We start from the raw sequence: 26,281 nt of genomic DNA, 5'->3' as shown, positions 1-26,281 counted from the left end.
CAGTATTAAGGCAAAAATCCATATATCCCCATAATCCAACAAATGTGAGAACAACTTCTTCGGTTGTGTCCCCAAGCTGATATGTGGAGCTTAAGTAAACAAGATAAAAAGGCTCAATCTCTACAATTGGGAAGACTTTTTCAAACAATCTTAAGTAGAATCTAGTAAGATTTCAATTTATGGTGAATGCGTTAAACACATCTCATAGTCGGTACGTGATTTTTCTCCATGTCAATGTGATAAGACATTTGTTTTGGAACTCTCACTTGGCTACAATTCTGGGCTCCGCTGATTGGAAGGAAGTTGATGATAGCTGGAAGCGTCAAGTGATGATTGCCCTTGAACTACTTAAGCCCCCGGTTTGGATTGAAAACTCATCTTAACCCATCTCATCATTATAATTTTTTCAAATTCTCATACAAAATTGATATAAACCTACAAGAATGAAATCTCTTAAACCCACAATCAATTTAAAAACTCCTCAAGAATTTAAGAAAATTATAATATTAAAAATATAATAAACAATTCAATTTTTTCAAATCGAAAAATAATAATAATATTAAAATTTAATATTCTAATAATATTTTATTCAACTCATCTAAAATCATATCAACTTATTTCTGAATCCAAATACGGCCGTTATTATGTTTGTAGATAAAAATGTATTATCTTCCTTCAACCTTTTGAGCGAAATACCACGAAAAAAAAAAAGGGTCGTTATCATGTTTGTGGATGGCTAAAGAATGATAAGTTCATCTCATTAGTGATTGGGATCTGTTTTGATTTTATAGAAAACTCAACAGAAGGTTTGACAATTCCACACAAAGCCAATGAGCAAGGATTAATGCTGACATTGGAAATGTCAAAGATCAAACTGATACTCGCATCAAAATTTCAAATATGAAACCTATGACTGTTCCAAAAATTTGAAAGGAAAGTCTCATTTTTTGATGGACTACAGAACAGCGCTTACGCTTTCTCCTACAATCATTGGCAGCGTGGAATCACGCAACATGAAGCACTTGTTAAAGATAACAAAAGTACTGATAATACATAAAACCTGCAGATGTCACACTGCAAAGGGTTTAGCAATCAAATGAACAAATGAGTCAGGAATTCAACTTTTAAGTTCAATCACAAGAAACGAGTGACTGATATGGAAGAAAGGGAAAATATATAAGTCCTTCTTCACATTGTGTATGGACAAAAGAACATCCTAATCACCTTGTGATACTTATATATATACCTATATTCTCCAAATAAAAGAAAAGAAGAAACCAGCATCCTCATGATAAAGGCAATCCAGCAATTTTGTCAAGATGGCAATCCATGATTTGGGACACTGCATCAAGGAATGTTGCTTCACTTGTTCCAGGAAGCACCGAATCTTGTGCTTCTTGTACAATCTCCTCAATGATGGATTCCTTCTTCAAGGTTTTTCTGCACATTATATTACCAATGTCAAACGGGGTGAGCCCTCTTTCTACTGCCTTTTTCAGAAGCATGGTTGAGATGCGGAGCGTGCGAGCACATTCAAGTGACAAGTCCCATCCATGGAACTTAAGAAGGGCAATATCTTCTTCAGCATCCAACGATTTTATGTAGTCGATGGTCTCTGTGGAGTAAGGTTGGCGAGCTTGTGGCCAATAAAGCCATTCAAATGTGCAATCTTCAAACTGCAGGAACAGCAAAATGTAAAGTTAATAGGATTGAACAAACTAAAAATGTACATTGAATAGTATGGATTTTATGTACCATCAGAATACAGTAAAAAAAAATGAGGTTTGGCAGCTATCATCTAACTGAAATGTTTTATGACAATGATTGCCAAAAAATGTTCTTCGCAAATCTAGTTAAGATGTCAGTGCCAGAAAGAAATTTTGCAGAACTTCCAGACACACATAATAAAGGAAGAGGTTTCGTTATAAATCATGTGGACATTACACCTTGACAATCATTTACAAAAAATAAATTAAAGGAGAGAGAGAATAGACTTTACAGCACTATTTTAAAGATAATATTGATAACTAATCAAAATCAGAAGTACTGTCACAAAATCCAAATGCTTTTATGAGATTGGGAATCCAATGTGAGGCCATATACTGTGGGATCTTCAAGATCAAATATTGGGATGGAAACAAATTTTACAATTTTCAAATGGATGTGAAACTAGACCAGATGAGTAAATCCTAACAATTGCAGAAGCGCATTCCTGACTCCATTACATTCAATCAAACCTAGCAAGTCCTATCAAACTCCATCTAGGTGTCCTGGTTGAGATTTGAACCAAATGTATGGCATGTAATCAATAATAATGGATCTACCATCTCAACATAATTTACTGCCCCTCATAAAGTGAAAAAACAGAAAAACGAGACAGCAGATTACTCAAGCTACAATATCACTGGAGGATAAAGCAAATAAAAGTGCCATAAGATCAGATGGAATAAGTTGCAGAGAGAAAATCATAAACAAAGTTAAGCAGCCTTACAGTTTCAGGCAAGCAGTACCCGTGATCAATTGGAATCAGCATGGTCTGGCCATCTTCTCCCTCTTTGCTCAGCAAAATATTCCCAGCATGCCTATCCGCATTTGCCAATCTTATATCCAAAACAGAGATCTTATGCACTTCCTTAACTGGGAAAGCCCCAGGGCCCATATCCTCGCAACTTCCATTATTCTCCATGAACATCTGCAAAGATCCAATCTTGCCAGTCAAATCCCCTGGATGGTTGAATCCTCTGTGGAAGCACTCAACCATAAAAGTAGGGGGAACCCCAGCAAAGCCCTTCTCACGACCAAACATCGAACGGCGCCCACCCTTTGGATGATCCAAAATATAAGCTGCAACTTCCCTGAAAGCTCCTTCTCCAACTCTTGTACCCTTTTTTAACCCCTCACCATCCAGTGACACTGGCAGCCCTCGAGGGTTGTTCATGGCCATTGGCTCCTCATCAATGGGCTTAAAAACAGACACATACTTCTGACCCAACGAATCCAGCATAAAATAAACTCCCCCTGTACCCTCCATAGACCTCATTGGATAATGACCTGCTTCCAATCCATCATATGTAGAGTTAACCATATCCCATATCACCGAGGGCAATTGAATCTCGTGATTAACAATAAGTGGCTCCAGTGAGAAATCCCTATCTGGCGGTTTTCTTGGTACATACCCATTAGCTTCATACTCTCTCCCATAATTATTTCCTCCATCATACTGTCTCCCATAATCTCCTCCATCAATGTCATTGACCCTCTCATTATTTAACGCCGGTGCCACAATAGACAACTCAAGCTCATTCTTGATCGGTCTAGCCCGAACTTTTGCAGATTTCTGAACAAACAAATGTATCACCGCATCATTATGTTTACAGATATCATCGATTAGCCTCTGATCCTCAAGCCGTTCTCCATTACACACAACCTCTTCCTCCTCAAGATCAACAAAATCCTTCCCCTTCTTTGCGATCCTTTTTTTCACATACCCAATATCTCTATCTCGTTTAACATGGAATGAGAACTCTTTCCCACACCTAGTCCTAACTTTAATCTCCTGCAGATCCGAAAGTCTAAGAACCAGATGAAGAACATTTCCATTTGCAACCCCATAGTCCCGGAGCAGAGAATTGCTCCGGGCCAGTTCTCGGCCTCCACAAACCAGCTTCTGCTTCTTTACAACAAAGCCTTTACAAGTTTGGATCCTGAGTTTCATGGACTCAATGGAATCGGATTCCAAAGCACGCATAGGGGTCATTGACCCCGAAATGGAGAGGTATATCAAAATCGATTCTTTTGAGCACATATCCAGTGGAGAATGTAAATTATTTGGGAAAACTACAGGCTCATCACGAACCAGACTAAGAGCAGTGACACCGGCGGACGACATTGTTTTTCTGTTTTGTTCTTTTTCTAACTATAACAGAATTCTAGAAAGCCTGATGCTATGAAACAAATGTACAATTCTTGACACAAAACATACAATTCACAAGAAGAATTCGGCCATTTCTATTACAATTAGCATATAAGAGGATCTAATTGTCAAACTAGACGACCGAATAAACCCCATATTTTGATTTCTAAATTTATACAGAACTAAAAAGGGAAAATGAAAAATGAAAAATGAAAACAATCTGGGGAAGAAACCCAGAAAGCAATTCAAACGCTACAGAATTAAAAACATCGTAATCGACCAGAACCCAGAATTTTATACAATCAAACTCTCGAGATCTGGGCAGTCAGAGAGAGAGATATGGAGAATCCTTACCAAAGAGGAAGAAGCGAAAAATAGCAAATTTTCGTTAGCTCTGTTCGCTTTGGGGGAGAGGGAAAGAGAGATCGAGAGATAGAGAGAGAACGCGTGAAGCCGCCGGTGATTCATACGTTGGTCAGAATGCTGATTTATTGACTTTAATATAATTTGATTTAATTTTTAGAACTATTTTTAGCTGAAGTTGGAGTGCGCTCCAAGATGACACGACAAAATGGGGTCTTGACCAATCAGCTCGCGCCCTGTATGTTGTCCAATTACCCTTTGCCACGTATAAAGATGACACGTCTTTTCCATTTTTCAACTTTTAGGTTGCAGAAGTACTCCTGTTCTTTTTTTTCTTTTTTTTTTTTTTATGGAAACAGGCTCATTTTATTAATAAAACGAAGTTATAAATGTAACTTATACATAGAAATTTTAGACTATAAGTCAATCTACGCATCAGATCTGTGGCTTTTCTACATACAAATTTTTTTGTGACGGACATTGTCTTAACTTCTAGGAACTCTCTCTAAACAGAGAAAACGCTCTGTAAAAACAGAACTTCACGATCTCCTCTGTCCTCACAAGGAGGAAGAGTATGGGACACTGCTATAGATATTAAATCCTAAAGCCTATTTCTATTATAATACTAGCTAAAATAACTACAAATAAACTACAAATAAAACCACATAACCAAACTACGACTCCATAAGCACTGGCGTGAACCCGAACGTCACGCCTACCGCAAGCATCGGCAAATCGTATTTCGACGATACGAGCACCCAGCTTCACGCACGAATACACAGCCTCCATTGCATAGGCAACACCTACGCATGAGCACTGGTCGTACGACCACCGATCATAACATCGTCCACCTCTCTCAAACAGCTCTTGCTCCAGATTGCGTCCAATCCAAAACTCAACACCACACTTGGGTAAAAAACAAACAAACTGATCGACAAAAAAAGAAAAACAAAACTGGACAACAAAATGAGTGAACAGTGCACACAACGTCGGCAGTGGCGCATGCATCTCACTGGTCACTTTGGGAGGAAAGTCGGCAGTCAATCTTGGAAGTCCCGGAGTCGAGGAGTCCAGAGAAGCCGAGCGTGTCGTCGGAAAAAAGCTCCCCGGTGGCGCGTGTTGGACACGAGCAAACGCGGTCTGGAAACTTACTCCCGCGCGTGCGGGCTACGTTCCACTCCGATGGACGCCGGATTCGGTAGTCTTGAAGATCGGCAGCTGGGCATCGTCCCGGAGTGGTGCGTGTTGACAAGTGGTGGACGGAAAGACCCGGAACGACACTCCTCCTTTATTCGGCCTGAAAAACACAAAAACTAACAAAAAACAACACAGACAGAAAGAAAGGTGATCGGAAGGAGGAGAGATGAGGGGGTGGGAGCCGCCCTTTCGCTATCTCTAGAGACTAGAGATGTTTAGATCAAAGGTTTGGAGAGAGCAGCAGCTGGGGAGAGAAGCGCTTTTTGACGTTTGGTGTACGTCCACCAGACGTTTGGGAGCAAAGGGAGTTGATGAAGTCAGAAGTACTCTTGTTCTTGTCTCAATAATTCTACTGAGCTAAGATAAATATTTTCATTCAAGTACATGCCACTATTTTCGTTTTTAATATGACTCATACTTACTTATAAACTATAGGAAAATAATATTTACTCGTGAGTATATAAGTATCGTACAGTCATTTTAAAAAATAAAAAATAAATATGAGATTCACATAAAAAGAAATTAATTTTTTAATAGTGAATCCCACTTTTTTTTTTAAAACGACTGCACGATACTTACGCACTTCACGACTGTATATAATATTACTCTAAACTATATTATTGACATTTTCTTAATATATATCAATTTCTCCAATTGTCTCATCAAATTGGATGGTTTAGCTGTAAAGTTTTTTTCTACTATTTGTATAAATTTTTTTAGAAAAGTAGATCCCACGCGATCACTTATTTGGATATTGACATGATCTCAGATGATCTATAAATAATAATAATAAAATAATAATAAAATATTAAATAATAATAAAAAGTAGATGAAAAATAATTATAAAATATTGAATATTATTTATTTCTCTCTACATTAGACCATATGATTAAATAGTATCTCAATTAATTATATAAGCTTTCAAAATTTTAAAACATGATGAAAAAAAAATAATATATATATATATAGAGAGACATTGACAAAGAAAAAATATGAATTTAGATGTAATTGATCCAAAACATTCTTACATTTTCTGAATAAATGTGAACGCCACAAATTAAAAGGTTTTTAAATCAGTACCTTTTGCATTAACCACTTGTACGAGTAGATTTGGAAAACTTTAAACTTTGGTGTATAGTATTCACGATAAATTGTTCATCTTCTGATTTTAAAATGAGATATAAGAATTATTTATATTATAAGTGGTTTTATATATATATATATATATATATTAGTTGAAGAGGAGGAGGACAACAGCCGGTTCTGTTAAAAGTAGGAAGGGAGGTGGGTTGAAAACTTGAAAGTCTTGAGATAGGTGGTGGAATTGGAATATACCAAAGTATCATTCTCATCTCCATTTTTATTTTCTTTTATTTAAAAACTAAAAATAAAAACTGTAGGCTTCATCCTGATCCTGCCGTGTCATGTTGCCTTCTTAGAATCAAATTGCTATTGATTTTGACAAATTATCTGAATTCTTCTTCTTCTTTTTTCTAAATTATCAAAATCTATAGTCACGTGCACGCCATCCTCTCTTACAGTTCTATCAATTTTAATGTCATTTGGGCCCTAGCATTCTTATAGGGCCCAACTTCAGTGTTTCCTCCCATATTTTTTCCACATTTGTTTTCTTTATTTTGTTTTTTTTTTTTTTTCGGTCAAATAAAGGAGAAATGCCGATACTTGATTTTCCAATGGCCAACGTACTGCACACGCCCCACCATGGGTTTCCTCAGTTGCCAATCTTCCAATCCACCAAATACGACGCCAAAATAAGCGGCATGTAGCGCACAGACACAAGTCATCTCCTTCCACGCATTGCTGCGAGAAGGCTTGCAATATCGCCACAGGTGGTGTTTCTAGGATCAGCAACTCCTATATCATCAAGATCGACTGTCCGACATCCTCCTAGAGTGGTGAGTGTCCTTCACCCGCCACTTCAACCTCTTTGGCCAGTGTTTTTTTCACTTTTTTACAATGTTTTTAAATATCTACAATTTTGATCTTTATTCGTGTTAAAAAATTAAAGAAATAAACTACTGGACTTTGGTTCATAGCAGGAGAATCCCCACCTCTTTTGGAGGATGGGGATGGTTGTCCTTCTCCTTTGGAGAGGGATGGTCATCTTTTTTTTTTTTTTTTTTTTTTTTTTTTTTTTTTTTTTTTTTTTTTTTTTTTTTTTTTTTTTTTACAGAGAATGGTACTTTCAGACAAACCAATTTTGTCATTAGAGAATTCTTAAAAATTAAGACAATGTTCGTCATAAAGAAATTTGTATAAAGGAAAGCTCCCCACAGATAAATAGTTTAGCTTGTAATCTGAATTCTTTCTCTGTATTGACCAATCACAACTATAATTTCGATTTCATGAATGAAATGATGTCTATTTCCTATCCAAAAAATAAATAAATAAAAATCAATGTCATTTGAAGTAAAAGACAATTTTATAAAATAATCATTCCTTAGCTTCACAAACGAGATTGAGACCCCATTTGAATACATAAATACTCTCAACTCATCTCATCTCATCATTACAACTTTCTCAAATACTCATACAAAATATAATAAATAATTCAACTTTTTTAATTCTCAAAACAATAATAATATTAACAAATAATATTCTAACAATATTTTATTCAACTCATCTAAAATTATCTCATCTCATCTCACTATTCACTCTCATCTCATCTTTCTATCCAAACAAGCCCCGAATATAAATTGCCATGATATACTGAGTACCAACCAAGTCTCAATGAGGATAACAAATCTCACCAACTCTAAAGCTGGTGAATTTACCTTTTATTGCAACTGAATGATTGGGAATTTTTTTTTTCTTTTTAATTTTTTTTACAATTACAAGCTCACTTAAAAAAAAAAAAATGTTGGGGGGAAAAGGAAAATATTAATGAACGAATGCTCATCGGTTAGGAGATGGGTTAGCTCCTTGAAGACTAAAAAGAATGCGCAACTTAATTCATGAACTTCCTACAATTGGGAGCTCCACAAAGGCAAGGAACTTTCAACTCATCACGCTCATCCGGATCGAACAAGTAATCATACCTGAAACAGAGCAATCACACACTACGTTTATATGAATATTAATGCATAAACAAAGCTAAAAATAAAACCAGTACTCGCACAGACACAGATGTGAAGGAATAAATCGCACGTTAGTTCTTCACCGGCAGAAACATTGGTCTTTGCAATAAGAACTATCCTGCTCTCCTCATCACCCAAACTCATGATCCTCGCATAACAGTTGGGCATGCACTGCAACAACAAAGAAATTTGAATGTTTAGCATCATAGCATATGCATGTATAGTAAAATTATTTCTTTTCTTTTCCTCTCTTTCTTTTCTTTTTTTTAACCAGGAAAAGAGATGAAAGTGAGGAATTGAGTGAATAGACAAGGAGAACGAAAAAATGCTTAACAGGAACGTGACTACGGCAAATTGTGACTGACATGAACCAAGCCAATCAAACCTCACTCGCTATCAACTCGAGTTAAAGGTTAAGGGAAAGTTTGGATAGTGAGTTGAGTTGAGATGAGATAAAAGTTGAAAATTAAATAAAATATTGTTAAAATATTATTTTTTTAATATTATTATTATTTTGGGATTTGAAAAAGTTGAATTGTTTATTATATTTTATATGAAAATTTAGTAAAATTGTAATGATGAAATGAAATGAGTTAAAAAGGTTTTTTGTATCCAAACCTCCCCTAAGCCAATCTATGAAACACCCAATGAGGGTGCTACCACCCGATGTGGGCAGGTAGCGCCCTGCCCCAAATCATCTTGTCTTCCACCAATCCATGGTTTTTGGTCTTCCACAGACCCCTAGTAGTCGAGGAAAAGATTTACATTAACCCCGCCAGCAAGGTGGGCAGATTGCCCTTTTGCTCCTCAAGTTGCCCGCCCATCTGCTAGCGGGGTAGGCAAATGGGGGGTGTCCAGGCGACCCGGCCCCACCCCTAACACCCATAGAGCATCAAGTTGTGAGCTTACGCATCTGTAAGGTGAAATGCGGAGGATAAGATGTTTCTTCACTCCAGCAAAAATTTACATGCAACATTGTAACTTACCGAGTGGTTGATTAGACGAGCTATATTCCCTTTATCTGTGGCATCAATTACAACATCCTCACTGATCTTGAAAAGCTGCACAAAATGTTTCATAGTGCTTTAATAATCACAGTTAAGAAATGAATAAGACTGAAAATAGAATATATAATATTAACCTACCTAAAAGCAGGAGGAATTTCAATACAAATTAATATCACACATACCTCAAAAACCTGCAACTGTCCAGTAGATAGTCACCATATTCTACATAGGGTTTAACACGAAGTAACTCCACCCCAATTTGAAATTAGTTTAATTCTTTAATAGGTTATACTCCACCTTTTCCCACTTACTAATGGAGTAAAATATGTAGTATGTAGTTATTACAAGGGGGAAAGGTAAAAGATGTGCATTGGATTTTTAAGAGCCTATTTAGGATTGCATTAGGAATAGAGCTTTTTATGGTAGTGCTTTTAATTGTGGAGCTTTACTAAAAAGCTCTTCTATTAAAAAGTTATTTACTGTTTAGTAACATGCATCTAAAAGTGCTTTTTAAGTTGTTACGGTAGTTTTTTTAAAAAAAATAGTTATTTGCAGAAGCTTTTCAATAAAAGCTTCAACTTGGTGCTCTTTAAAAAAGTGGATTTTCAACTTTTCTTAGGTGTTTAACGCATTTTTTACAAATTTACCAAGTATACCATTTTTTTCTTTAAAAGAGCTTTTTGGTTGTTAAAAGCACTATTTAAGCTTCCAAACTCAAACCCAAACAGGCACTAGGCCTAATTAAACAGAGAAAGGGTGTACCTGAACAGTCCCTGTCAGTATTTAGATATCATAACTATCAATATAGGCATAAGATGTCTAATAATATAAGCAATTGCCAAGACAGCCACACATCTAAGAGAAAGATAAAGGAACTTTGAACTAGAGACTCACATAACAATCTTTGCCTTCTAATCCGTACTTTGCCTCCCTCAGATCTGCAACACTGCGCCTCACCTGCTCACCACGATACTCAACCACCTAGCCACACACATACGTAGCATCAGTTGAATCACTTTCAAAACCAAAAAATAATTAACCAAAAGTTGTCACAAAAAAGTGCTTCAAGTGATTTAGTTAAAATAGTAGAGAAGAGCAGTAAAACACTATTATGTCGAGCACCTAAGCAAAGAGATATCATAAACTAAGTTTATACACTACATGCCCACCCTCTCCCCAAACGCAAAATCCAAAAAGGGAAAAGATCCCCCTCCCCTCTAATAAGAGGATCCAATCATCAATCCTCTTTTCCATTCGACTTCCTCCTCCCTAGTTTTTCTCTTTTTCTTCAAGACATTTGAGACTAGATATAGGGCTCTTGGTCCAACTTGGTACAAGTGCCCCACAGTTGGAAGTGTCACCACACCTCCCACCCTCAACCATCAGCTCCCACCAGTAACTGGCACAAGACAGCCACACCATCTCTGGCTCAAATGGCCACCACATGCCGACCAATTGCCTTGGGTTCCAGCCTTTTTTCACGCCAGCCACTTCAGGCTTGCCATTGACTGGCTAACCAACCTTGTAAGACAATTTTCATATTTTTTTCTTTTCTTTATATGAACTTCTAATCTCATATTCGCGCTCAACCACTGCTCACCACCACATCATCTGCCCCACTGTGAGTCTCCTAGTGTCTCCACCCCACCAACCACCTCCACATTTTGGCCAATACTCAGGCCATGCGCATCACTATACTCTGCCACTGCAAAAACAATGTTGTCCACTTTTGCCAAGAGCTTCATACTCCTAATTCTTTTAACAGAAGATACTATGGCATGCTCCCTTATCCAAAAATGCAGGACATGAGATTCTCATTGACCACCCAAAACACAGACAGTCTCAATGCATATTCCAACACTGATAGATTCTCCACCAGCCAACAAAACTGCCTTTACAGGATCCTTTTCTCAAGCGTGAGTCAAGAAATTACATGACGAACAATGTTTAATTACATTTCCAGATTCATTTTTATTAATCGCACTATAATATCTTTTTTTAGCTATGTATTGGGGTGCCCACCCCCTCTAGTTGTTCTTCTAAATTTTATTATTTCTATTTGCACATAAAAAAAACAAATAAATCATTAAAAGCAGTCTATGTATTTACCATAAAATCTTTGGAAAGTTGGGTATACTAAAGAAAGTTCTTGATATCAGAAATTGTGCAAATAGTATAAGAAATACACATCTAGTACCATTTCTCCTCCTTCAATGTCCGTACGTGCAAAGAGACCCCATCCATGTATACCAGATTTACCAAAGCAAACCCGATGAATTTCAGTTCTCTGAAGCCACAAATAAATATTAATAAAAATATGAGAACCAAAAAATTTAATGAATCCAAAAATTTCAATAAGACTAAAAAAAATTACTCTCAAGTAGACAATAACTACTGCATATGAAAAAAAAAAGATTTACCTGTAAGTGGTGAAGTCGTTCCCTCAAGGAAGTGAAAATCTTAGGATTTTCTAACCCCTGTTAAAAGACAACAGAAGCATGTAAATGTACATTAATCTGTCATGTTCCTCCATGGAAAACAGCCAAATAAGTTTAGCCTCTTCTAAAAGGAAAAGACTAAAACCTGAAAGATAACAGAAGATCAGAATAAAAATCAAAGAACTCACATTATTTGTGTTCAAGCTATTTATCTCATCTAAAGAATGACGGCTTGGCCCCATTACTCGATGAAATATCGGCTGCCCTTCAGCCCTCTGGTAATAAAAAAATAAAACTAATAATGAAACCAACAAGAGGTAAAATTGCTTATATTTTTTGTTGGGAACAAGCTACACACAAAAGAATAATAAGAACAAAACTTGGACTCCACAATAAGGAAAAAATATATCCAAACCATTATAAGAAAGTGTAGAAACTATTATTCTAATGAAACAATAAATTATAGACATGTAACTCTACTCCACAAGTTACCTTGCTTAATCTTTTGAAAATGCGGCATTTTGCAGCAGAGAGCGGCTCAAACTCATTACTCTCTAAGCTTGTAGATTCAAGAAGTTCAGTTTTCTTTAGTGAACCTAACCTTGAACCTCTGAAGCACCCCTTCCGGTTCTCCAGCAAGCTTCTAGGGGAAAAAACTCCTGAAGGAGTATGAATAGCTAGAACAGAATCAGGGTTTGGGACCCTGCAAAAAAAGAAAAATATAAACAAGGTTTGGACCGTTAAATGTGGTGCATAGGGATGAAACCTAAACAACACTGCTCAACATCTGCTTAAATTTGGCGCTGTTAAACTTAACTCCTCGGTTCATCTATTAAATAAGACATTAGTGAACACGTACATATGATTGATTATTAAACAATACAACCCCTATAAAATTCAAATCTACTCATTATGCTATCACAAACTTTCTTTGACAAGAGTTCCCCCATTCTTACTAATTTACTTGTGCTATCAGAGGACTTGGACAAAAATCAAACTAAACTATATATTTCACATACCAAAACCAACAAGTGACCTAAAAAATCCATTTAGATTTATTAAGAAACACATTATATGAGTTTCCCATTGATTTCAAACAAGGAAACACAATCAATCAAGCACTTGAATATGAATTTGGAATTGTCATTCTCATTGTAAGATCAAATTGGTGCATAAGCTCATTGTTATATATCGTAACACAAACACATACATTAATAAAAATGGTATATAAATGAAAGTACTATATATATATATATATATATAGTATATTAGTTACAAAGTACAATGTATATCAAGAATATACATTGTCACATATATAACTACACGTTTGGATACCATAAAGTATTCAAGGTATTTTTCAACTTCGATCCAAACATTTTTAAATCTCAAAAAAAAAAAAAATCTTTCTTAAAAAACTTTTCATCTAGTCATTTGTCTAGGTTTCCAAACAAAATTAAAAAAAAAAGAAAAAGAAACAAACCAAAACAACTTTCACCAAGACCAAAGAAACCCTAAAAAAAAAATCAAACTTTTCAAATCTACCTGACCTATTTTCACTAACCCCACTACAAAATATATCTAAAACTGTTTTCTCCAAATCATTTTTCATATTTACATTCCTTTTATTATCAGTAAACAAGGATTTTATTGATATTTTCATATTTCCTTTCAACTTTCACAAAACTCAATAAAAAACACATTTCAAGATTTTTATAAAAAGTTTTCAAATTTTTCCTAATCCAGACTTTTTATATAGGTAAGCAATCATTTTATTAATAAAGGCAACGCATAGCCCAAGTACATGCATACCTAAGTTATGAATACAATTATAAATAAATATCAATAAATACTTAGTTACAAATACAAGTTATATGTGAAGACCGGTTCAACTACAAGTTAAATATCAATAAATACTTAGTTACAAGAAAAAAGAAAAAAATGTGAAGACCTGGTTCAATATTCTAACGTCGGAACGTGGTTAACTTTATTGGCCTAAATAAGGTTTACGGGCTATTTTGGATAAGCCCACAAGACATAATTTATTGAGGATGGCTACGAATTTTAATTAGGCTCATAGGCCCAAAAAGGTTATTTTAAGGCCTATTAAAGTTTTGTGGAGGATTCGGGATGGTATTAATAGGCTAATAATTTAGGAAGCCCGTTTGAGATTTATAGACCAAGCGGGCCTATATTTAATTGGCATTAGGCCTCAGAATTTATTTAAAAGCCCAAAAATATTTATTGGACGAGTTGGGCCCGACACACAATCTTCTCCATGCACATAAACACCCAGCCCTCTCCCTAGCAACAAACTGCCGGCAACCCCAACATCCCTCTTCAAAGCATCACCACATGGCCACCGCACACTCAGCCTTCAGCTTCTTCCCCACAGCCCACGGCCAAGCCAGTGGCAAACACATCCGAGAACCATCCTCCACACCAACAACCTCTCCTCCATCGTCAAACACCCAGACCACTCCCTTGAACCACCATGTAGAGCACGTCCAAGTGTCTAGACCCGCAAGCCTCCACATCTCGGCCCCCGCCCACCCCTTGTTTTGCACCCATCAAAATAGAGAACCATCACAAGTCCTCTCCTCCACACCACAGTAGTCACAGAGAGCTAGTTCTACACCATTGCTCCACCGCCAATCACATGACTCCTCCCAAGTCAATGCCTCCCTCTACTTTGCACAACCATGGACAGCCGCGGCACCAAGCATCACTGTCGAGAGCTTCCGCCAAGCCCACCTCCCTCCTCTGGAATCAAAACAAGCCCCCACGTTGTTGTCAATCTGCATCACACCCACTGTAGCTTCACCCTTTCCCACGGCAAAGCACCTCCCAACCCATTTCGCATGATCAGGCCATGGAGGACTCTCGCCATAATCATGCTCAACACCACCCATAGATCAAGTGGAACTAACCACAAGAATATCAAGGCCATAGACACAGACCTCCGTGAACCTGGTAGGATCCCATGTTTTGTGGCCCATGGCTAAGCCACTAGCCATGTGGAGACAAGGCTAGACAGCCCCAAAACAACCTCATGGACCCTGCCTTGACATGCCCAGGATGCCCAAGGAGGCTGGGGACCAAGCCAGCCTATTTAGCATTGCCAGGGTGCGCAACCTGGCGCTCCCAGCACGCATGCCCAGCGTGCGAGCCCCGCATGCAAGTCTCGCGCATGCACAGTGAGCAACAGTCCCGCGCGCAAGCCCAGCGAGCACGCGCCCCAACACACCTAGCGCCCCAGCACCCAGGCACCCTGCCTAGGTCATGCCAATGCCCAAACCAGCCCAGGGCCATGTCAACCACATGCCAGCCATGCCCATAGCCCATGCCAGGGGCCAGCCTAGCCCACCCATGGGCTCATGCATGCCATGGGTCAACTTGGCCCATGCCAACTATGTTATTTTTTATTATTTATTTTTATTTAATTATTTATTTTGCAAGGGACCTATTGGGGGTTTCCAAGTTGTAATCCTTATAAATAGGACCTTTAAATTTTGCATTTACATCTTTTGGCAAATTCCCTAGTGGGTAGACTATTTTGTTCTTGAGATTACCATTCAATACTAAGGCATTTGGGCTCTTTGGGGTGCAATACGTGAATCCCCTAAAAGAGAATCACACATTGCAATTCGTAAATAGGTGTGGTTCAATCTATCTATCTTGTTCTTTTTCATCTTTAAGGTGCAATTCGTGAATCCCTAAAGATCCATTAATCTTATGAGTATTTTCCATTCCATCTCTTATCTTCCATTTTCTATCTTTGTTCTTATTATTTTATGTGCATTGTTCTTGAGTTGTTCTTGAATTGTGCTTAAGTTCATGGTATTCATCCATTTCATTGCTCATTTGATCCATTCCATACCTCATACTCGACCACCATAGTGTTTGTCATCATTTTCATAAGTTTGTCAACTTCCCATAAATTGTTCCCTCCATACACCTTGCCCTAGCCGAAATACACATAGCCTCCACTCCCACATACACCATTCGGCCAACCCTAGTGTTGCCCTACTTTCCATATTAGTTTACATTCTCATAATTGACCTTCATCTATCACATTCATAAAACCCTAATCATACCATCCACTTAACATATTCGGTCATCCTAAAGTCATCCACCATAAACTCTAGCGGCCCACCTCAAGCCTTATAAGGAAACTCATTCCTTTTAGAAATCTTGACATCCTCACATTCAAATTAAAATTCCTTAATTTAAGGAATTGCAAATCCTCTTCAATTCCTTAAATTATTCTTCCTACAATCTCTCTAGTCAACTATTGACTAGCCATCTTAATTCAAACTCAAATTCCCTTCTTCCCTCAAAAATTCCCTCCATCTTACAAACTTCCATATCCATTTGCAAATCATCCAAAATCTAGCCAACCTTCCAAAGACCAAGTCAACCCAATCCCTTCATCTTAGCCATCCAACATCCAAAACCCTAATTCCACCTTAACCATTTCAGCAACCCTAGCCAACCAAACCCTAGCATCACTCTTCCAATTCATTCCCAAACCCTAGCATCATCTTAAACTCCAACCCTAAGCCAACTCTTCCAAATCTCGAAATCCACCCTAGCCACCTCACAAAACCCTAGCTACACTTCACCATACCTACCCTAATCACCATCCAAGTGGCCCAAACATCAAAGGTAACCCTTAAGCCATCCCCATTGCATCAAACACCCATAATTCTAAGTCCATCTTCCTAGACCACGCCACTCCTAGTCTTACCATAGTTCATGGCAACCCTAGTTGCCTCCAACCCGAACCCTAACCTCATCTCATCCATTCAACCCTAGCCTCCATCATCTTGGCACTTCACTTAAGAACAAGTCTAGCCGCCCACATTGATTTACCTTAGCCTAAACACTTAGCCTACCCAAATACATCATCATCCCATCACTCAAACACCATCCTTTTGTGGGAGGCCAAGCAAGTTGGCAAGAACACTTGGTCGCCATCATCACCAAGACAAGCCCGTGGACGTTAGTGTTAGGGACAAGACCGGGGTCCCTAATAGAACCACCCACCTCACGCTGTCTAACTCTCTTTTGCACAATGAAAGCCCCCAGGCCACTGCCTCAAGCCTCTATCCTACACCACTATAGACCTTCATCTAGCTCTTGTTCCAACCACTAAACCAACCCAGGTCCCTGCACCGCAAGTCACCTCGCAACCACCTCTAGTCTCCACCATGAAGCCTCACATTGGAAGCAAGCGGCTTTTCCCTCAGCAAACCACGTTCAGCACCTCCACGGACAACCCACTGCAAGTTCATCCTCCATCGCACCATAAGCTTCTCTCTCTCTCCTTGTTGTTTACATAGTCACACCCGACATCACATGACTACTCTGCCCATAAGGCCTCTCTGTTCCCCTCCAATAATTAATACTTTATATGATCGGACTTGACCTCTAGGAATCAAGTTATGTAAATGTCCCTACCGAGTGAGTGTTGATTGTAGGGTTTATTATTTACAATGATATTTTTATGATAAAATCAATAGAAAATAGACGTTTGGATGTGAAAATGTTTTTAGGGTTTAATTGTGCAAGAATTTGGAGAAATTACGTGGACATCAATTATTTGGGAAGTAATGATACTTTAGGGTTATGATGATTTTAGACTTTAGGGAAGCATAGGTTATTTAATGTATTTAGGGTTTCAATTGTGAAGTATGTGTTTATGTAGAAATTGATGTAAGTTATGTGCTTATTTTATAGATAAAATCAGCCTTGCCCCAAAAATATTGGATTAGCGCTACAAGTAACATGATCAAACCCTTCTACGAATGTACGACAAACATGTTTTTTATAAAAGTATTATGAGTATATGCCCCTCATTGTAAGCCCATTTTTACATACCAAGTTATAACTAGAGGTGACAATATGTGACACGACTCGTGAACTCAACACAAGCACGTCAAGAAATTAACAGGTTTGGATTTAATATAAATGTGTTCAAGTCAAAACGGATTGACTCATTAAGACACGATTAATAAACAAGTCAATAACAAGTCAACCTGCTCAACCCGAAATCAACCCACAATAAGTTAATAACCCATTTAGATTTTATTTCAAAATTATAATTTTATTATTGTTGGGTTGTAATATTGGTATTATTTATATTTTTATTGTTAGAATTGTAATTCTAAACCTATGCTCATATTTGTTATTGTAGGATTTGTAAGATTAGTTTTATTATAGGTTAAAATTTTGAAAAATATTGATATTTTTTGTTAGTAGACAGTCTCATTGTTTTTTTTTTTTTAAATTGTGTGACTACTAATAAATATAGATTTTAACTTTTATGTGAAATTATGTTAATTGTATCAAATAGGTTATGCATGTTAGTTCAACACATTTACATGAAACAGGTTAAAATGAGTCGTGTTGCGTTGACTTATTTCTAGTTAATTATTAGACGAGTCAAAACGAATGATACAGTAGATCCATTAGTTAAATGGATTATGTTAGAATTTGAAAGTTTTGCCACGTTTAGCTTGATATCTCGGGTGGGTTGACTTCTATAGTCAAATTTTCACAACTTGACACAATAGGAACATAATCCGCAAACACGAATTGTCACCCCCAATTATGACATGATGAAAGTCAACTTCAATAACATGTTAATATATGTTTTATATGCATCATGATATGTTTTCATGTATGATTACGATAAACTATGTCATTATGTGTTCTAAATGCATCATGGTAAGAAAGATAAAAGACAAGTTATGAAAGAAAATTTAAGAATAGCCATAACAGATGCATGGTACTAATATAGTTATAGGTGGATGTGCAAATCACGGACCTAAATGTGGTCCACCATAGTATGTTATGATAAGTTAAATGGTTCCCCTTATGGCCATAGGTAGTGAAATCAGTGCACAACCCTGCACATGGGGGTTAAGGTGTGATAGTCATTAAAGAAAGAATGGGTCAAGGTTAATGAGTTATGCTTAGTACATGTTACATATTTATATTAGTATAAGTATTAAGTACACATGCCTTTTAAGAAAACTCTATGTTTATTATGTTCACTATATGATGTACTACTTATTGAGTATACGGCTAATTTTTATATGTATTTAAGTTTTAAATCACCCTAATTGAGGTTCTTTATAAGGATGGAGCTGCAAGATGAGACTTAGCCCAGGGAGGTGAGGCAGAGGCCTAGAATATGTACAAGATTTTAAATTATGATTTTTATAGTACAAAATTTGAGAAATGTTAATACGTGCTTCCACATATCCTCTTTAAAATTTAATGAAGTATGTTCTATTTTAAATTACAAATCTTTTATACCGGGCTTCTATGTAAATGGTTTTAAGATTAGTACCACACCAATCAGTCAAATTTAAATAAACATGACATTATTCTTAACCCTAAGAGGACGGGATGTCACATTATACTAATAAGATTAGTGTGTGCATATCGGACAGCATTTTGGTTGTTAGTTGTTGTATGTATGTGTTTCCAGTTTGACATTGGATTAACATAATTTTGATACCTGACTATAAATCAATAAAATTGCAAGTTTTGTTTCATTTAATTGTTTTATTTCGTTACCTTTTAAAAATTGAGAAATGGAAACCTTTAAAAAAATGTTGAGTCGAGTCGAGTCGAGTCTAGTCGAGTCGAGCCAAGCCAAGCTTAAACAAGATTTGAGAGCTCGGATCTTATCCAAGCCAAGCTCGAGCCTGGTTTCAATAATTTCAAGTTAAGCTTGAGCAGCCCAAACTTGAACAAACACAGGCCAAATACAGCCCTAGTGGTGCATGATGAAACGGAACAGAAAAAGATTTATCGCTGCGTGCAATCGAAAGAAAACGAGGAATCAAAAGATGGGAACAAATCAAACCTGTGAACTGCACAATATAGCAACTTTTTGGTCATTTGTGTCCCATTCTTTTCCAAGCAGTGCAACTGAGAGTTCAAAACATAATTTTAATAAATTATCACCCCTGTACAATTTAATTTACTCAAAAACTTACCCAAATAATTTCAAAATATAAGCATCATTCAAACAATTAAGCTTAAAAAAAAAGATTTAGAAAGTTCACTTGAAGAATATTATAAAATTAGTGGCTTCCAATCAATGATCAGTTAACAACTAAAAGAGCTCTAAAAACATACTTCCATGCTATATCCTGCTCTTGATGCACACATTGCATGAAAATAAGTAGCACACTTGCAGCACTGTGTGCAGGTACCATGGCTCTGCTTGCAGATTACACATCGCTGTAGTCACAAAAAAGAAAGCACAATCAAACAAAAGATTTTCCAAAGCCTTCTGGCAGCTATCAAGGTACGAAACTGTGAAGATTCACAAGACTTGAGCTCTTAAATGATTTTGCAATTAAAGCGCCAGAATTAAAAACTCTGTACAAAATCAATATAAACACCATATAACCTTCAAAAATGAATTGGACGGAATTCTAAGGATTCCAACGGCAGGTTCCATAATCTCATGATTTGAGAAACCAACTTCAGGCCGGAACCAAGCACATGTTACATGAACCCACAGTGTCTCAACATCAGTTGGCTTCAAAGCACCACCTGAGGAAGCAGTTTTCAAATATAATTGGCGAAATTAAACAGTAGCATCTGAAGATTCTTCTGGGCAGAAAATGATCTTCTTGACGCCACAGGAAGAATAAACATATCATAGAATTTTCATAGACAACATTATAGCACAAGCATATATAATTTCTGAATAGGTCGACTAAGGCCTCATTTGGTTACACAAATTATTTCATCTCATCTTATCTAATCATTACAACTTTTTCAAATTCCCACATAAAATACAATAAACAATTCAACTTTTTCAAATCCCAAAATAAAAATTATATTAAAAAATTATATTTTAACAATATTTTATTCAACTTTCATCCCATCTCATCTCTCATCTGTGTAATCAAACGAGGCCTAAAAACAGCTCAGGACACTGATCCGTGTCATACCCTTTACAGGACAAAGGCAGCACTCTCTCTTGACAGTAGGCGATTCGCATGCTCTACAAACCCATGAAGTAAAATCCTGCACAGATTTTGCCCCATAGCACTCTTGGTGGACGGCTATTTGGCATCTGTACACCCAAAAAAGGTTAAAAAGAAAAACATTTCAGTACTCAAGTGCATAAGTTGCAATCCCGTCTAAGTAACAAAAAAAAAAAGAGGCATATAAACATAATTGATAAGGGAACTACCTGTTGCAGATGATGATTTTGTTATCATCCCAATCTTCAACCCATCTACATACAGCACACCTTTCTGTTGTCCATTTTGCATGGACAGGCTCATATGTCTCTGTAGCATGTAAAATTAATAAAAATAATTTCCCTTACCATTCAGAATTATCCACTGAAAGAGCTTATTACGACAGACACAGCACCAACACAAAACAGAACAGCCTTCAACGTGTAAAGAACTCAGTAAAGCACATTTTACCTTTCAAAAAAGTGAATAACTGCTGCTTATCAAGCTTCAGAGGATCCATACCATGTGCATTATGCTCTGAAATCTGAAGCATCACCACTGTCAGTAGGAAAATGTATAGGGACCATACATATAATTCATTCACTTACAAAATGAGTAAAATGAGAAAATACTAGTAAGGAAAGAAAAGTGACGCTTCAAGCCCTCCTAAATTTTCATAAACATATTGAAGCCATCACAGTTATGTATAACGAATCACATCGATAAAAAATTGAGTTCCAACTGAATCACAAAATAGATTAACATCATGTCTTCAATCATGTATCAAATTCAATGACACAACCACCTCAGACAATGGGCTGAAACAGATGCTGCATAATAAATGGGAAGATGTTCTACCTGAGATAAATTATTAGCACTTCCAAAAATAAATAATTTTTTTATAGGTACTTAAAATAAATAATTAAGAAAAGCTGAACAGCAAATTAGCAAGACAACATATTTGCATTCATATATGGTTTCTGAAAGGTAATTGCAAAATCAGCGTTTATTCTTTATAGACAACAAAGCTTAAGTTTTCTTTTGACAAGGCTTCCAATTTGGTTCGGGAACCCAAGAAACTCTAGCCAAGTGTAGAACAAATAAAATGTATACATAACAGGAAAGTATTTAGAACCAAGCAATACATTCCAAACTATTCAACTATAAGGCAAACAGATCTAGTCGTCCAATGCACACCACAAAATTGAATCGGGTAAATGTTTTGCATTCCTAACAGCCATTGACAAGATGCTACCAAAACATTGAGACATCAAAATCTAATACAAAAATACCATCATACTTTAAATGAATTTGGATTGTTTTAAACAAGAAAGCTACTTTCATATGCTAGAATACTACTAAGAACTTAAAACATACAACACAGAAAAACCATCTATGCTTTCGAAAAGAGAATAACTGATACAGACCCATTTTTCTAGTGGTAGCATTGTACCCTTCACTTTCACACTATACTTCCACTTTTTGGCTCTGCAACCTGTGTGTCGTTCCCATTCACTAGGTGTTTGCTTCTTTGACCCGCACAAACCGCAGTTACATATTACTCTAAGACAAAAAAGAAACAGAGCAGTTTAATGGAATTTTTCTTCAAAATAATTATTCAAAACACCTAAAATCTGCTCAGAACTTAACTAATCAATTAGAATTTCCCAATAACAAACTCCTAGTCAAATTCACAATAAGCATCACATTAGTAATTAAATCTCAACAAAAATCCAGTGCGGATTGAACTACTAACAGATCGTAACTAAAATTAATACTTGAAGGTATGCAGAGGTCACCACAAATGTGGTGTACAGCGACGAACAACAGCAAGGAGTACATATAAATAAGGATTGCATACAAAGGCGGGAGAGAAGGAACAAAATGAGGTCCTAGCCAATGTGAAAATCCATTAAAATCTATGTATGCTATTCATAAAGTGTTCAAGGCTTACGAATGAAGTCTTCGAATATAAGTTCCTTCCATGCCATTGCATACCACTGTTACCTTCTCAGGCAAAACCGTTTCTCCCCTATTTTCAACAGAGCTGCTTCAAAAATCGTGCAACATTAGGCTTGAAATTTATAATAACCTCTAAAGACAGTCAATAAAGTCAAACATGCAAATGAAATGAACTTGATAAAAGATGAAACACAGAAAGCGCAGACACACCTCAATTTTGGCTGGCATCTTCCCAAAGTTGATATTTCATTGTTGGACTTTGCTTTGCAATCCGGACAATAGTAGTCAATGCTCTCCAGATCCTTTAAACAATAACAAATCAGTGATCCTTCGACTTGTCAGCAACTTCAGTTAATAAACATACAAGAGGAACAGAGATATGAAATCAAAAATCAAATATGGTAAGCACCTTGAATAGTTCACTGGAAATGTTGTCACACTCAGCATGCACCCAAACGTTACAACCATCACAACACACCTGATCCAAAGAGTTAAGTTTCAACAATCCTTGAAACATTCAATTTTTTAAGGACAAATAATAGACACAAGTCTGATTTGCTAATAATCTCACCCAATTCCCTCCATCTGAATGGTGCCAAATCTTCTTGCAAATGCCACAATATTGTCTGGATTTTCGTAGCTATAAAAATTTAGACATTAACATCGCTTGGAAAACAAGAAGCTACAATGAAGTTTTCAGAGATATGGTTCAAGCATTTATAACACACCTTAGCACAATGTTTACACAAAAGCAGGGTCTCACAAGTTGGACCCTTCATTTTCTTCATAGTCTTGCATGGCAGAAACAAACCACAGCCATCACATGGTATTGTATCCTTATAATACTCATCCTGCATTCACAATTAAGTCACTGAATGAACCCTTTAACCAAACAGACCTGATTCTGTTGGGCATTTCACAGCTGAATAAACAACAGAACTTTTTGTAATGAGTAATAACAAAAACTTGGAAGCATAATTGGCTTAAAAAATCTGTTACACAACTTCATAGTAAACACTACAAAATTTTCAGAAAGAGCAAGTTTTAGCAAAGGCAGTATTGTTAACTCTGTATATTGGTATTTTGCACAGTTTGATCATATTTCCACACACAGAAGTACTGAAAGCGGCCTAATTATTGATTTGGAAATATATAGGCCTATCTTAATAGCAAGCATATACTCAGCCAGCGATATGTCCAACCCTTTGGGCAAAAAAGAAAAGAATACACACAATGCCATACAGATTAAAAGAACGGCATGTAAATTCTGCTCTGGATAAACTTGCCTGATTCTGGGAGTAGTATTGCTGGTCCAGATTAGAAGCAGTAGCCTCTTTGATTGCCTTGGGATTTTCTTCTGGAATTGCAATTTCCCCAGCCCCAAGGTTTGTGTCCAGAATACCGTTTTCTGCCAACAATGCCTCCTCCAATGCCCTCTTAAAATCACTCAGCTTGCTCTTGTACAACTGGGTCTGCCCCTGATATCTGAACAAAGCAAAATTCTAGCACGTGCTCAATTAACCAACAGCAACTATTCGAAACGTCATCCCAAGACCGGTTAGCTACGTACCTGTCCATGAATTCCATGAAGGGAAATAACATTCCCTGCTTCACCCACGCATAATCCTGCCCATCAAAACTCTCTTAAGAACCCAAAATAGACAAAAACATCATCGCCAGATAGGAAGAGAGAGGACTTTGGACTTTACCCTTTGTGTTCCATTCTTCGAATACCCAAAAAACATTACACATATAGCACCAGGAACGCAACAACTCAAGACCGTTTCTGGAGCTTGCGATATGGGGTCGATCACTACGGCCGGCCAAGTCGGGTATCTCCTCCCACATTTTGCCCAAACTATATCACCCAAAGCAAAGTCCTCGGGCTTATAAACCTCCTTCCTCTTCCCAGCATTCCCTTTCGCCAGTCGCTCAATTCCGGTAAAACTAAACCTGGGTTTATAACTGTCACTTCTTATCAACGCTGGAGAATTCAAACCAAAGCTTTTTGCCGTGGAGCTACTTGAGTTTAAATGCTTCCTACGATAAAAATTCTTATAAGCTACATATCCAACTTTTTCTTCCTCTTCCTTTTCAACATTTGGATAAAGCTTCAAGTTTTTGAACTTTGACTTGTCCTCCTCGCTCTTTCTAACAAATTTCGTATCTTTTAATTCCATCTTGTCCCCTTGTAAGCTCGAATCCTTGTTATTGAATTTCGACTCCCCTGTCTTCCATACATCCACAACGGAGTCATACAACTTCGAAGGCAACATCTGAACCCGCCCTCGAGACGACTTTAACAGCGGCGGCCGAAATCGCTCCGAGCACTGTTGCACCTCTCCTTTTCTATTCAATTGCTTCGAGTTCGACTCGGACTCTCCGCTCATATACGATCCTTCGCTTTCGCTCCAACAGGAATAACCTGAGCCGTTGCTGCAATCTTCAACCTCACCGCTACCAACCGAGTGATACCCATTGGGTTTCCTTTTCTTCGAATTCACTGAACAAGAGCGGTCGTCGTCATCGTCTCCCTCCCAATCGGAATCTTCGAGCTTGCACCGCTTCAGATTAGGCATTTCAAGTTTCATAGTCCGTTTGATAATCATGTTCTCAACCATTCAAGTCGACGAATCCACACTCCAAAGGCAAGCCCTAACTTCACATCGAATACCGAAATCAAAATCCAAATCAATAGGAATCGAATTGGGAAGACTCCCACGTATTATTTACACCTCGATTATGTTTTTTACATAGCGATGGCTCTCAGAAATACACCCCTAAATCCTATACGTCAACGCGAAACCCTAAAAAGACAGTGAAAGGAAGAAGGCAGATAGAATTCAAACTCTTCTGTAACTTCTTGAAACGCCGAGAGAAAATTGAAAGAAAAATAAAGAAGTAAGATCTCAAAACCGAATAGTGAAAGCGCATGAATTATGTGAAGAAAAACCAGACAGTTTTCCGAGAAACCAGTTGATATCGCAGACAGAGAGATGGAGGGAGGGAGCTCAAAGGTGTCCAGTATCGGTTCGTCTAAACTAATGCAATATTATACAGCAATTTAGTTTTATATATATAATATGTATGTATTAACATTTTTTATTATTATTAGTAATGAAGAGGAAAGTAGCGGTAGTGTATAGTATACAACGTTGATTTGGCTCCAAAGATCTCGGAGTCCGAGTTTGGGGGAGCGCGAACTGAAATTTTGGTACGTAGGAGTCTAGGACGGAGTTTCTGTGCTACCCATGTAGTTATGGAGGCGGAGCCTTTCATGAACAATTCTGATTCTGGTGACCGGATA

At 37.2% G+C, this 26,281-nt stretch overlaps 2 protein-coding genes across 2 annotated transcripts; both read right to left on the bottom strand.

Annotated features, from left to right (window-relative positions):
* Positions 1-999: 999 nt before the first annotated feature.
* Positions 1,000-4,381, bottom strand: LOC108999568 (phosphatidylinositol 4-kinase gamma 4-like). The gene is made up of 2 exons (XM_018976471.2): positions 2,492-4,381; positions 1,000-1,676 (listed from the first exon to the last, which is right to left on the bottom strand). The coding sequence occupies exons 1-2, from the start codon at positions 3,887-3,889 to the stop codon at positions 1,287-1,289; spliced, it is 1,788 nt and encodes a 595-aa protein (XP_018832016.1). The 5' UTR covers positions 3,890-4,381; the 3' UTR covers positions 1,000-1,286.
* A 3,850-nt stretch (positions 4,382-8,231) lies between these two features.
* Positions 8,232-26,003, bottom strand: LOC109010365 (histone-lysine N-methyltransferase ATX3-like). Its single transcript, XM_018991174.2, has 23 exons — positions 24,684-26,003; positions 24,545-24,600; positions 24,261-24,459; positions 23,703-23,825; positions 23,546-23,614; positions 23,384-23,452; positions 23,185-23,276; positions 22,967-23,059; positions 22,440-22,575; positions 21,484-21,556; positions 21,243-21,342; positions 20,998-21,122; positions 20,448-20,593; positions 20,171-20,275; positions 19,896-19,960; positions 12,509-12,719; positions 12,205-12,291; positions 11,999-12,055; positions 11,776-11,865; positions 10,473-10,559; positions 9,558-9,632; positions 8,642-8,742; positions 8,232-8,532 (listed from the first exon to the last, which is right to left on the bottom strand). The coding sequence occupies exons 1-23, from the start codon at positions 25,593-25,595 to the stop codon at positions 8,442-8,444; spliced, it is 3,162 nt and encodes a 1,053-aa protein (XP_018846719.1). The 5' UTR covers positions 25,596-26,003; the 3' UTR covers positions 8,232-8,441.
* Between the last annotated feature and the right edge of the window lie 278 nt (positions 26,004-26,281).

Source organism: Juglans regia, chromosome 12, assembly GCF_001411555.2.
Source record: "Juglans regia cultivar Chandler chromosome 12, Walnut 2.0, whole genome shotgun sequence".
Taxonomy (NCBI): Eukaryota; Viridiplantae; Streptophyta; class Magnoliopsida; order Fagales; family Juglandaceae; genus Juglans; species Juglans regia.
The sequence above is the reverse complement of the archived record's forward strand: the minus strand, read 5'-3'. Positions and strand labels throughout refer to the sequence as shown.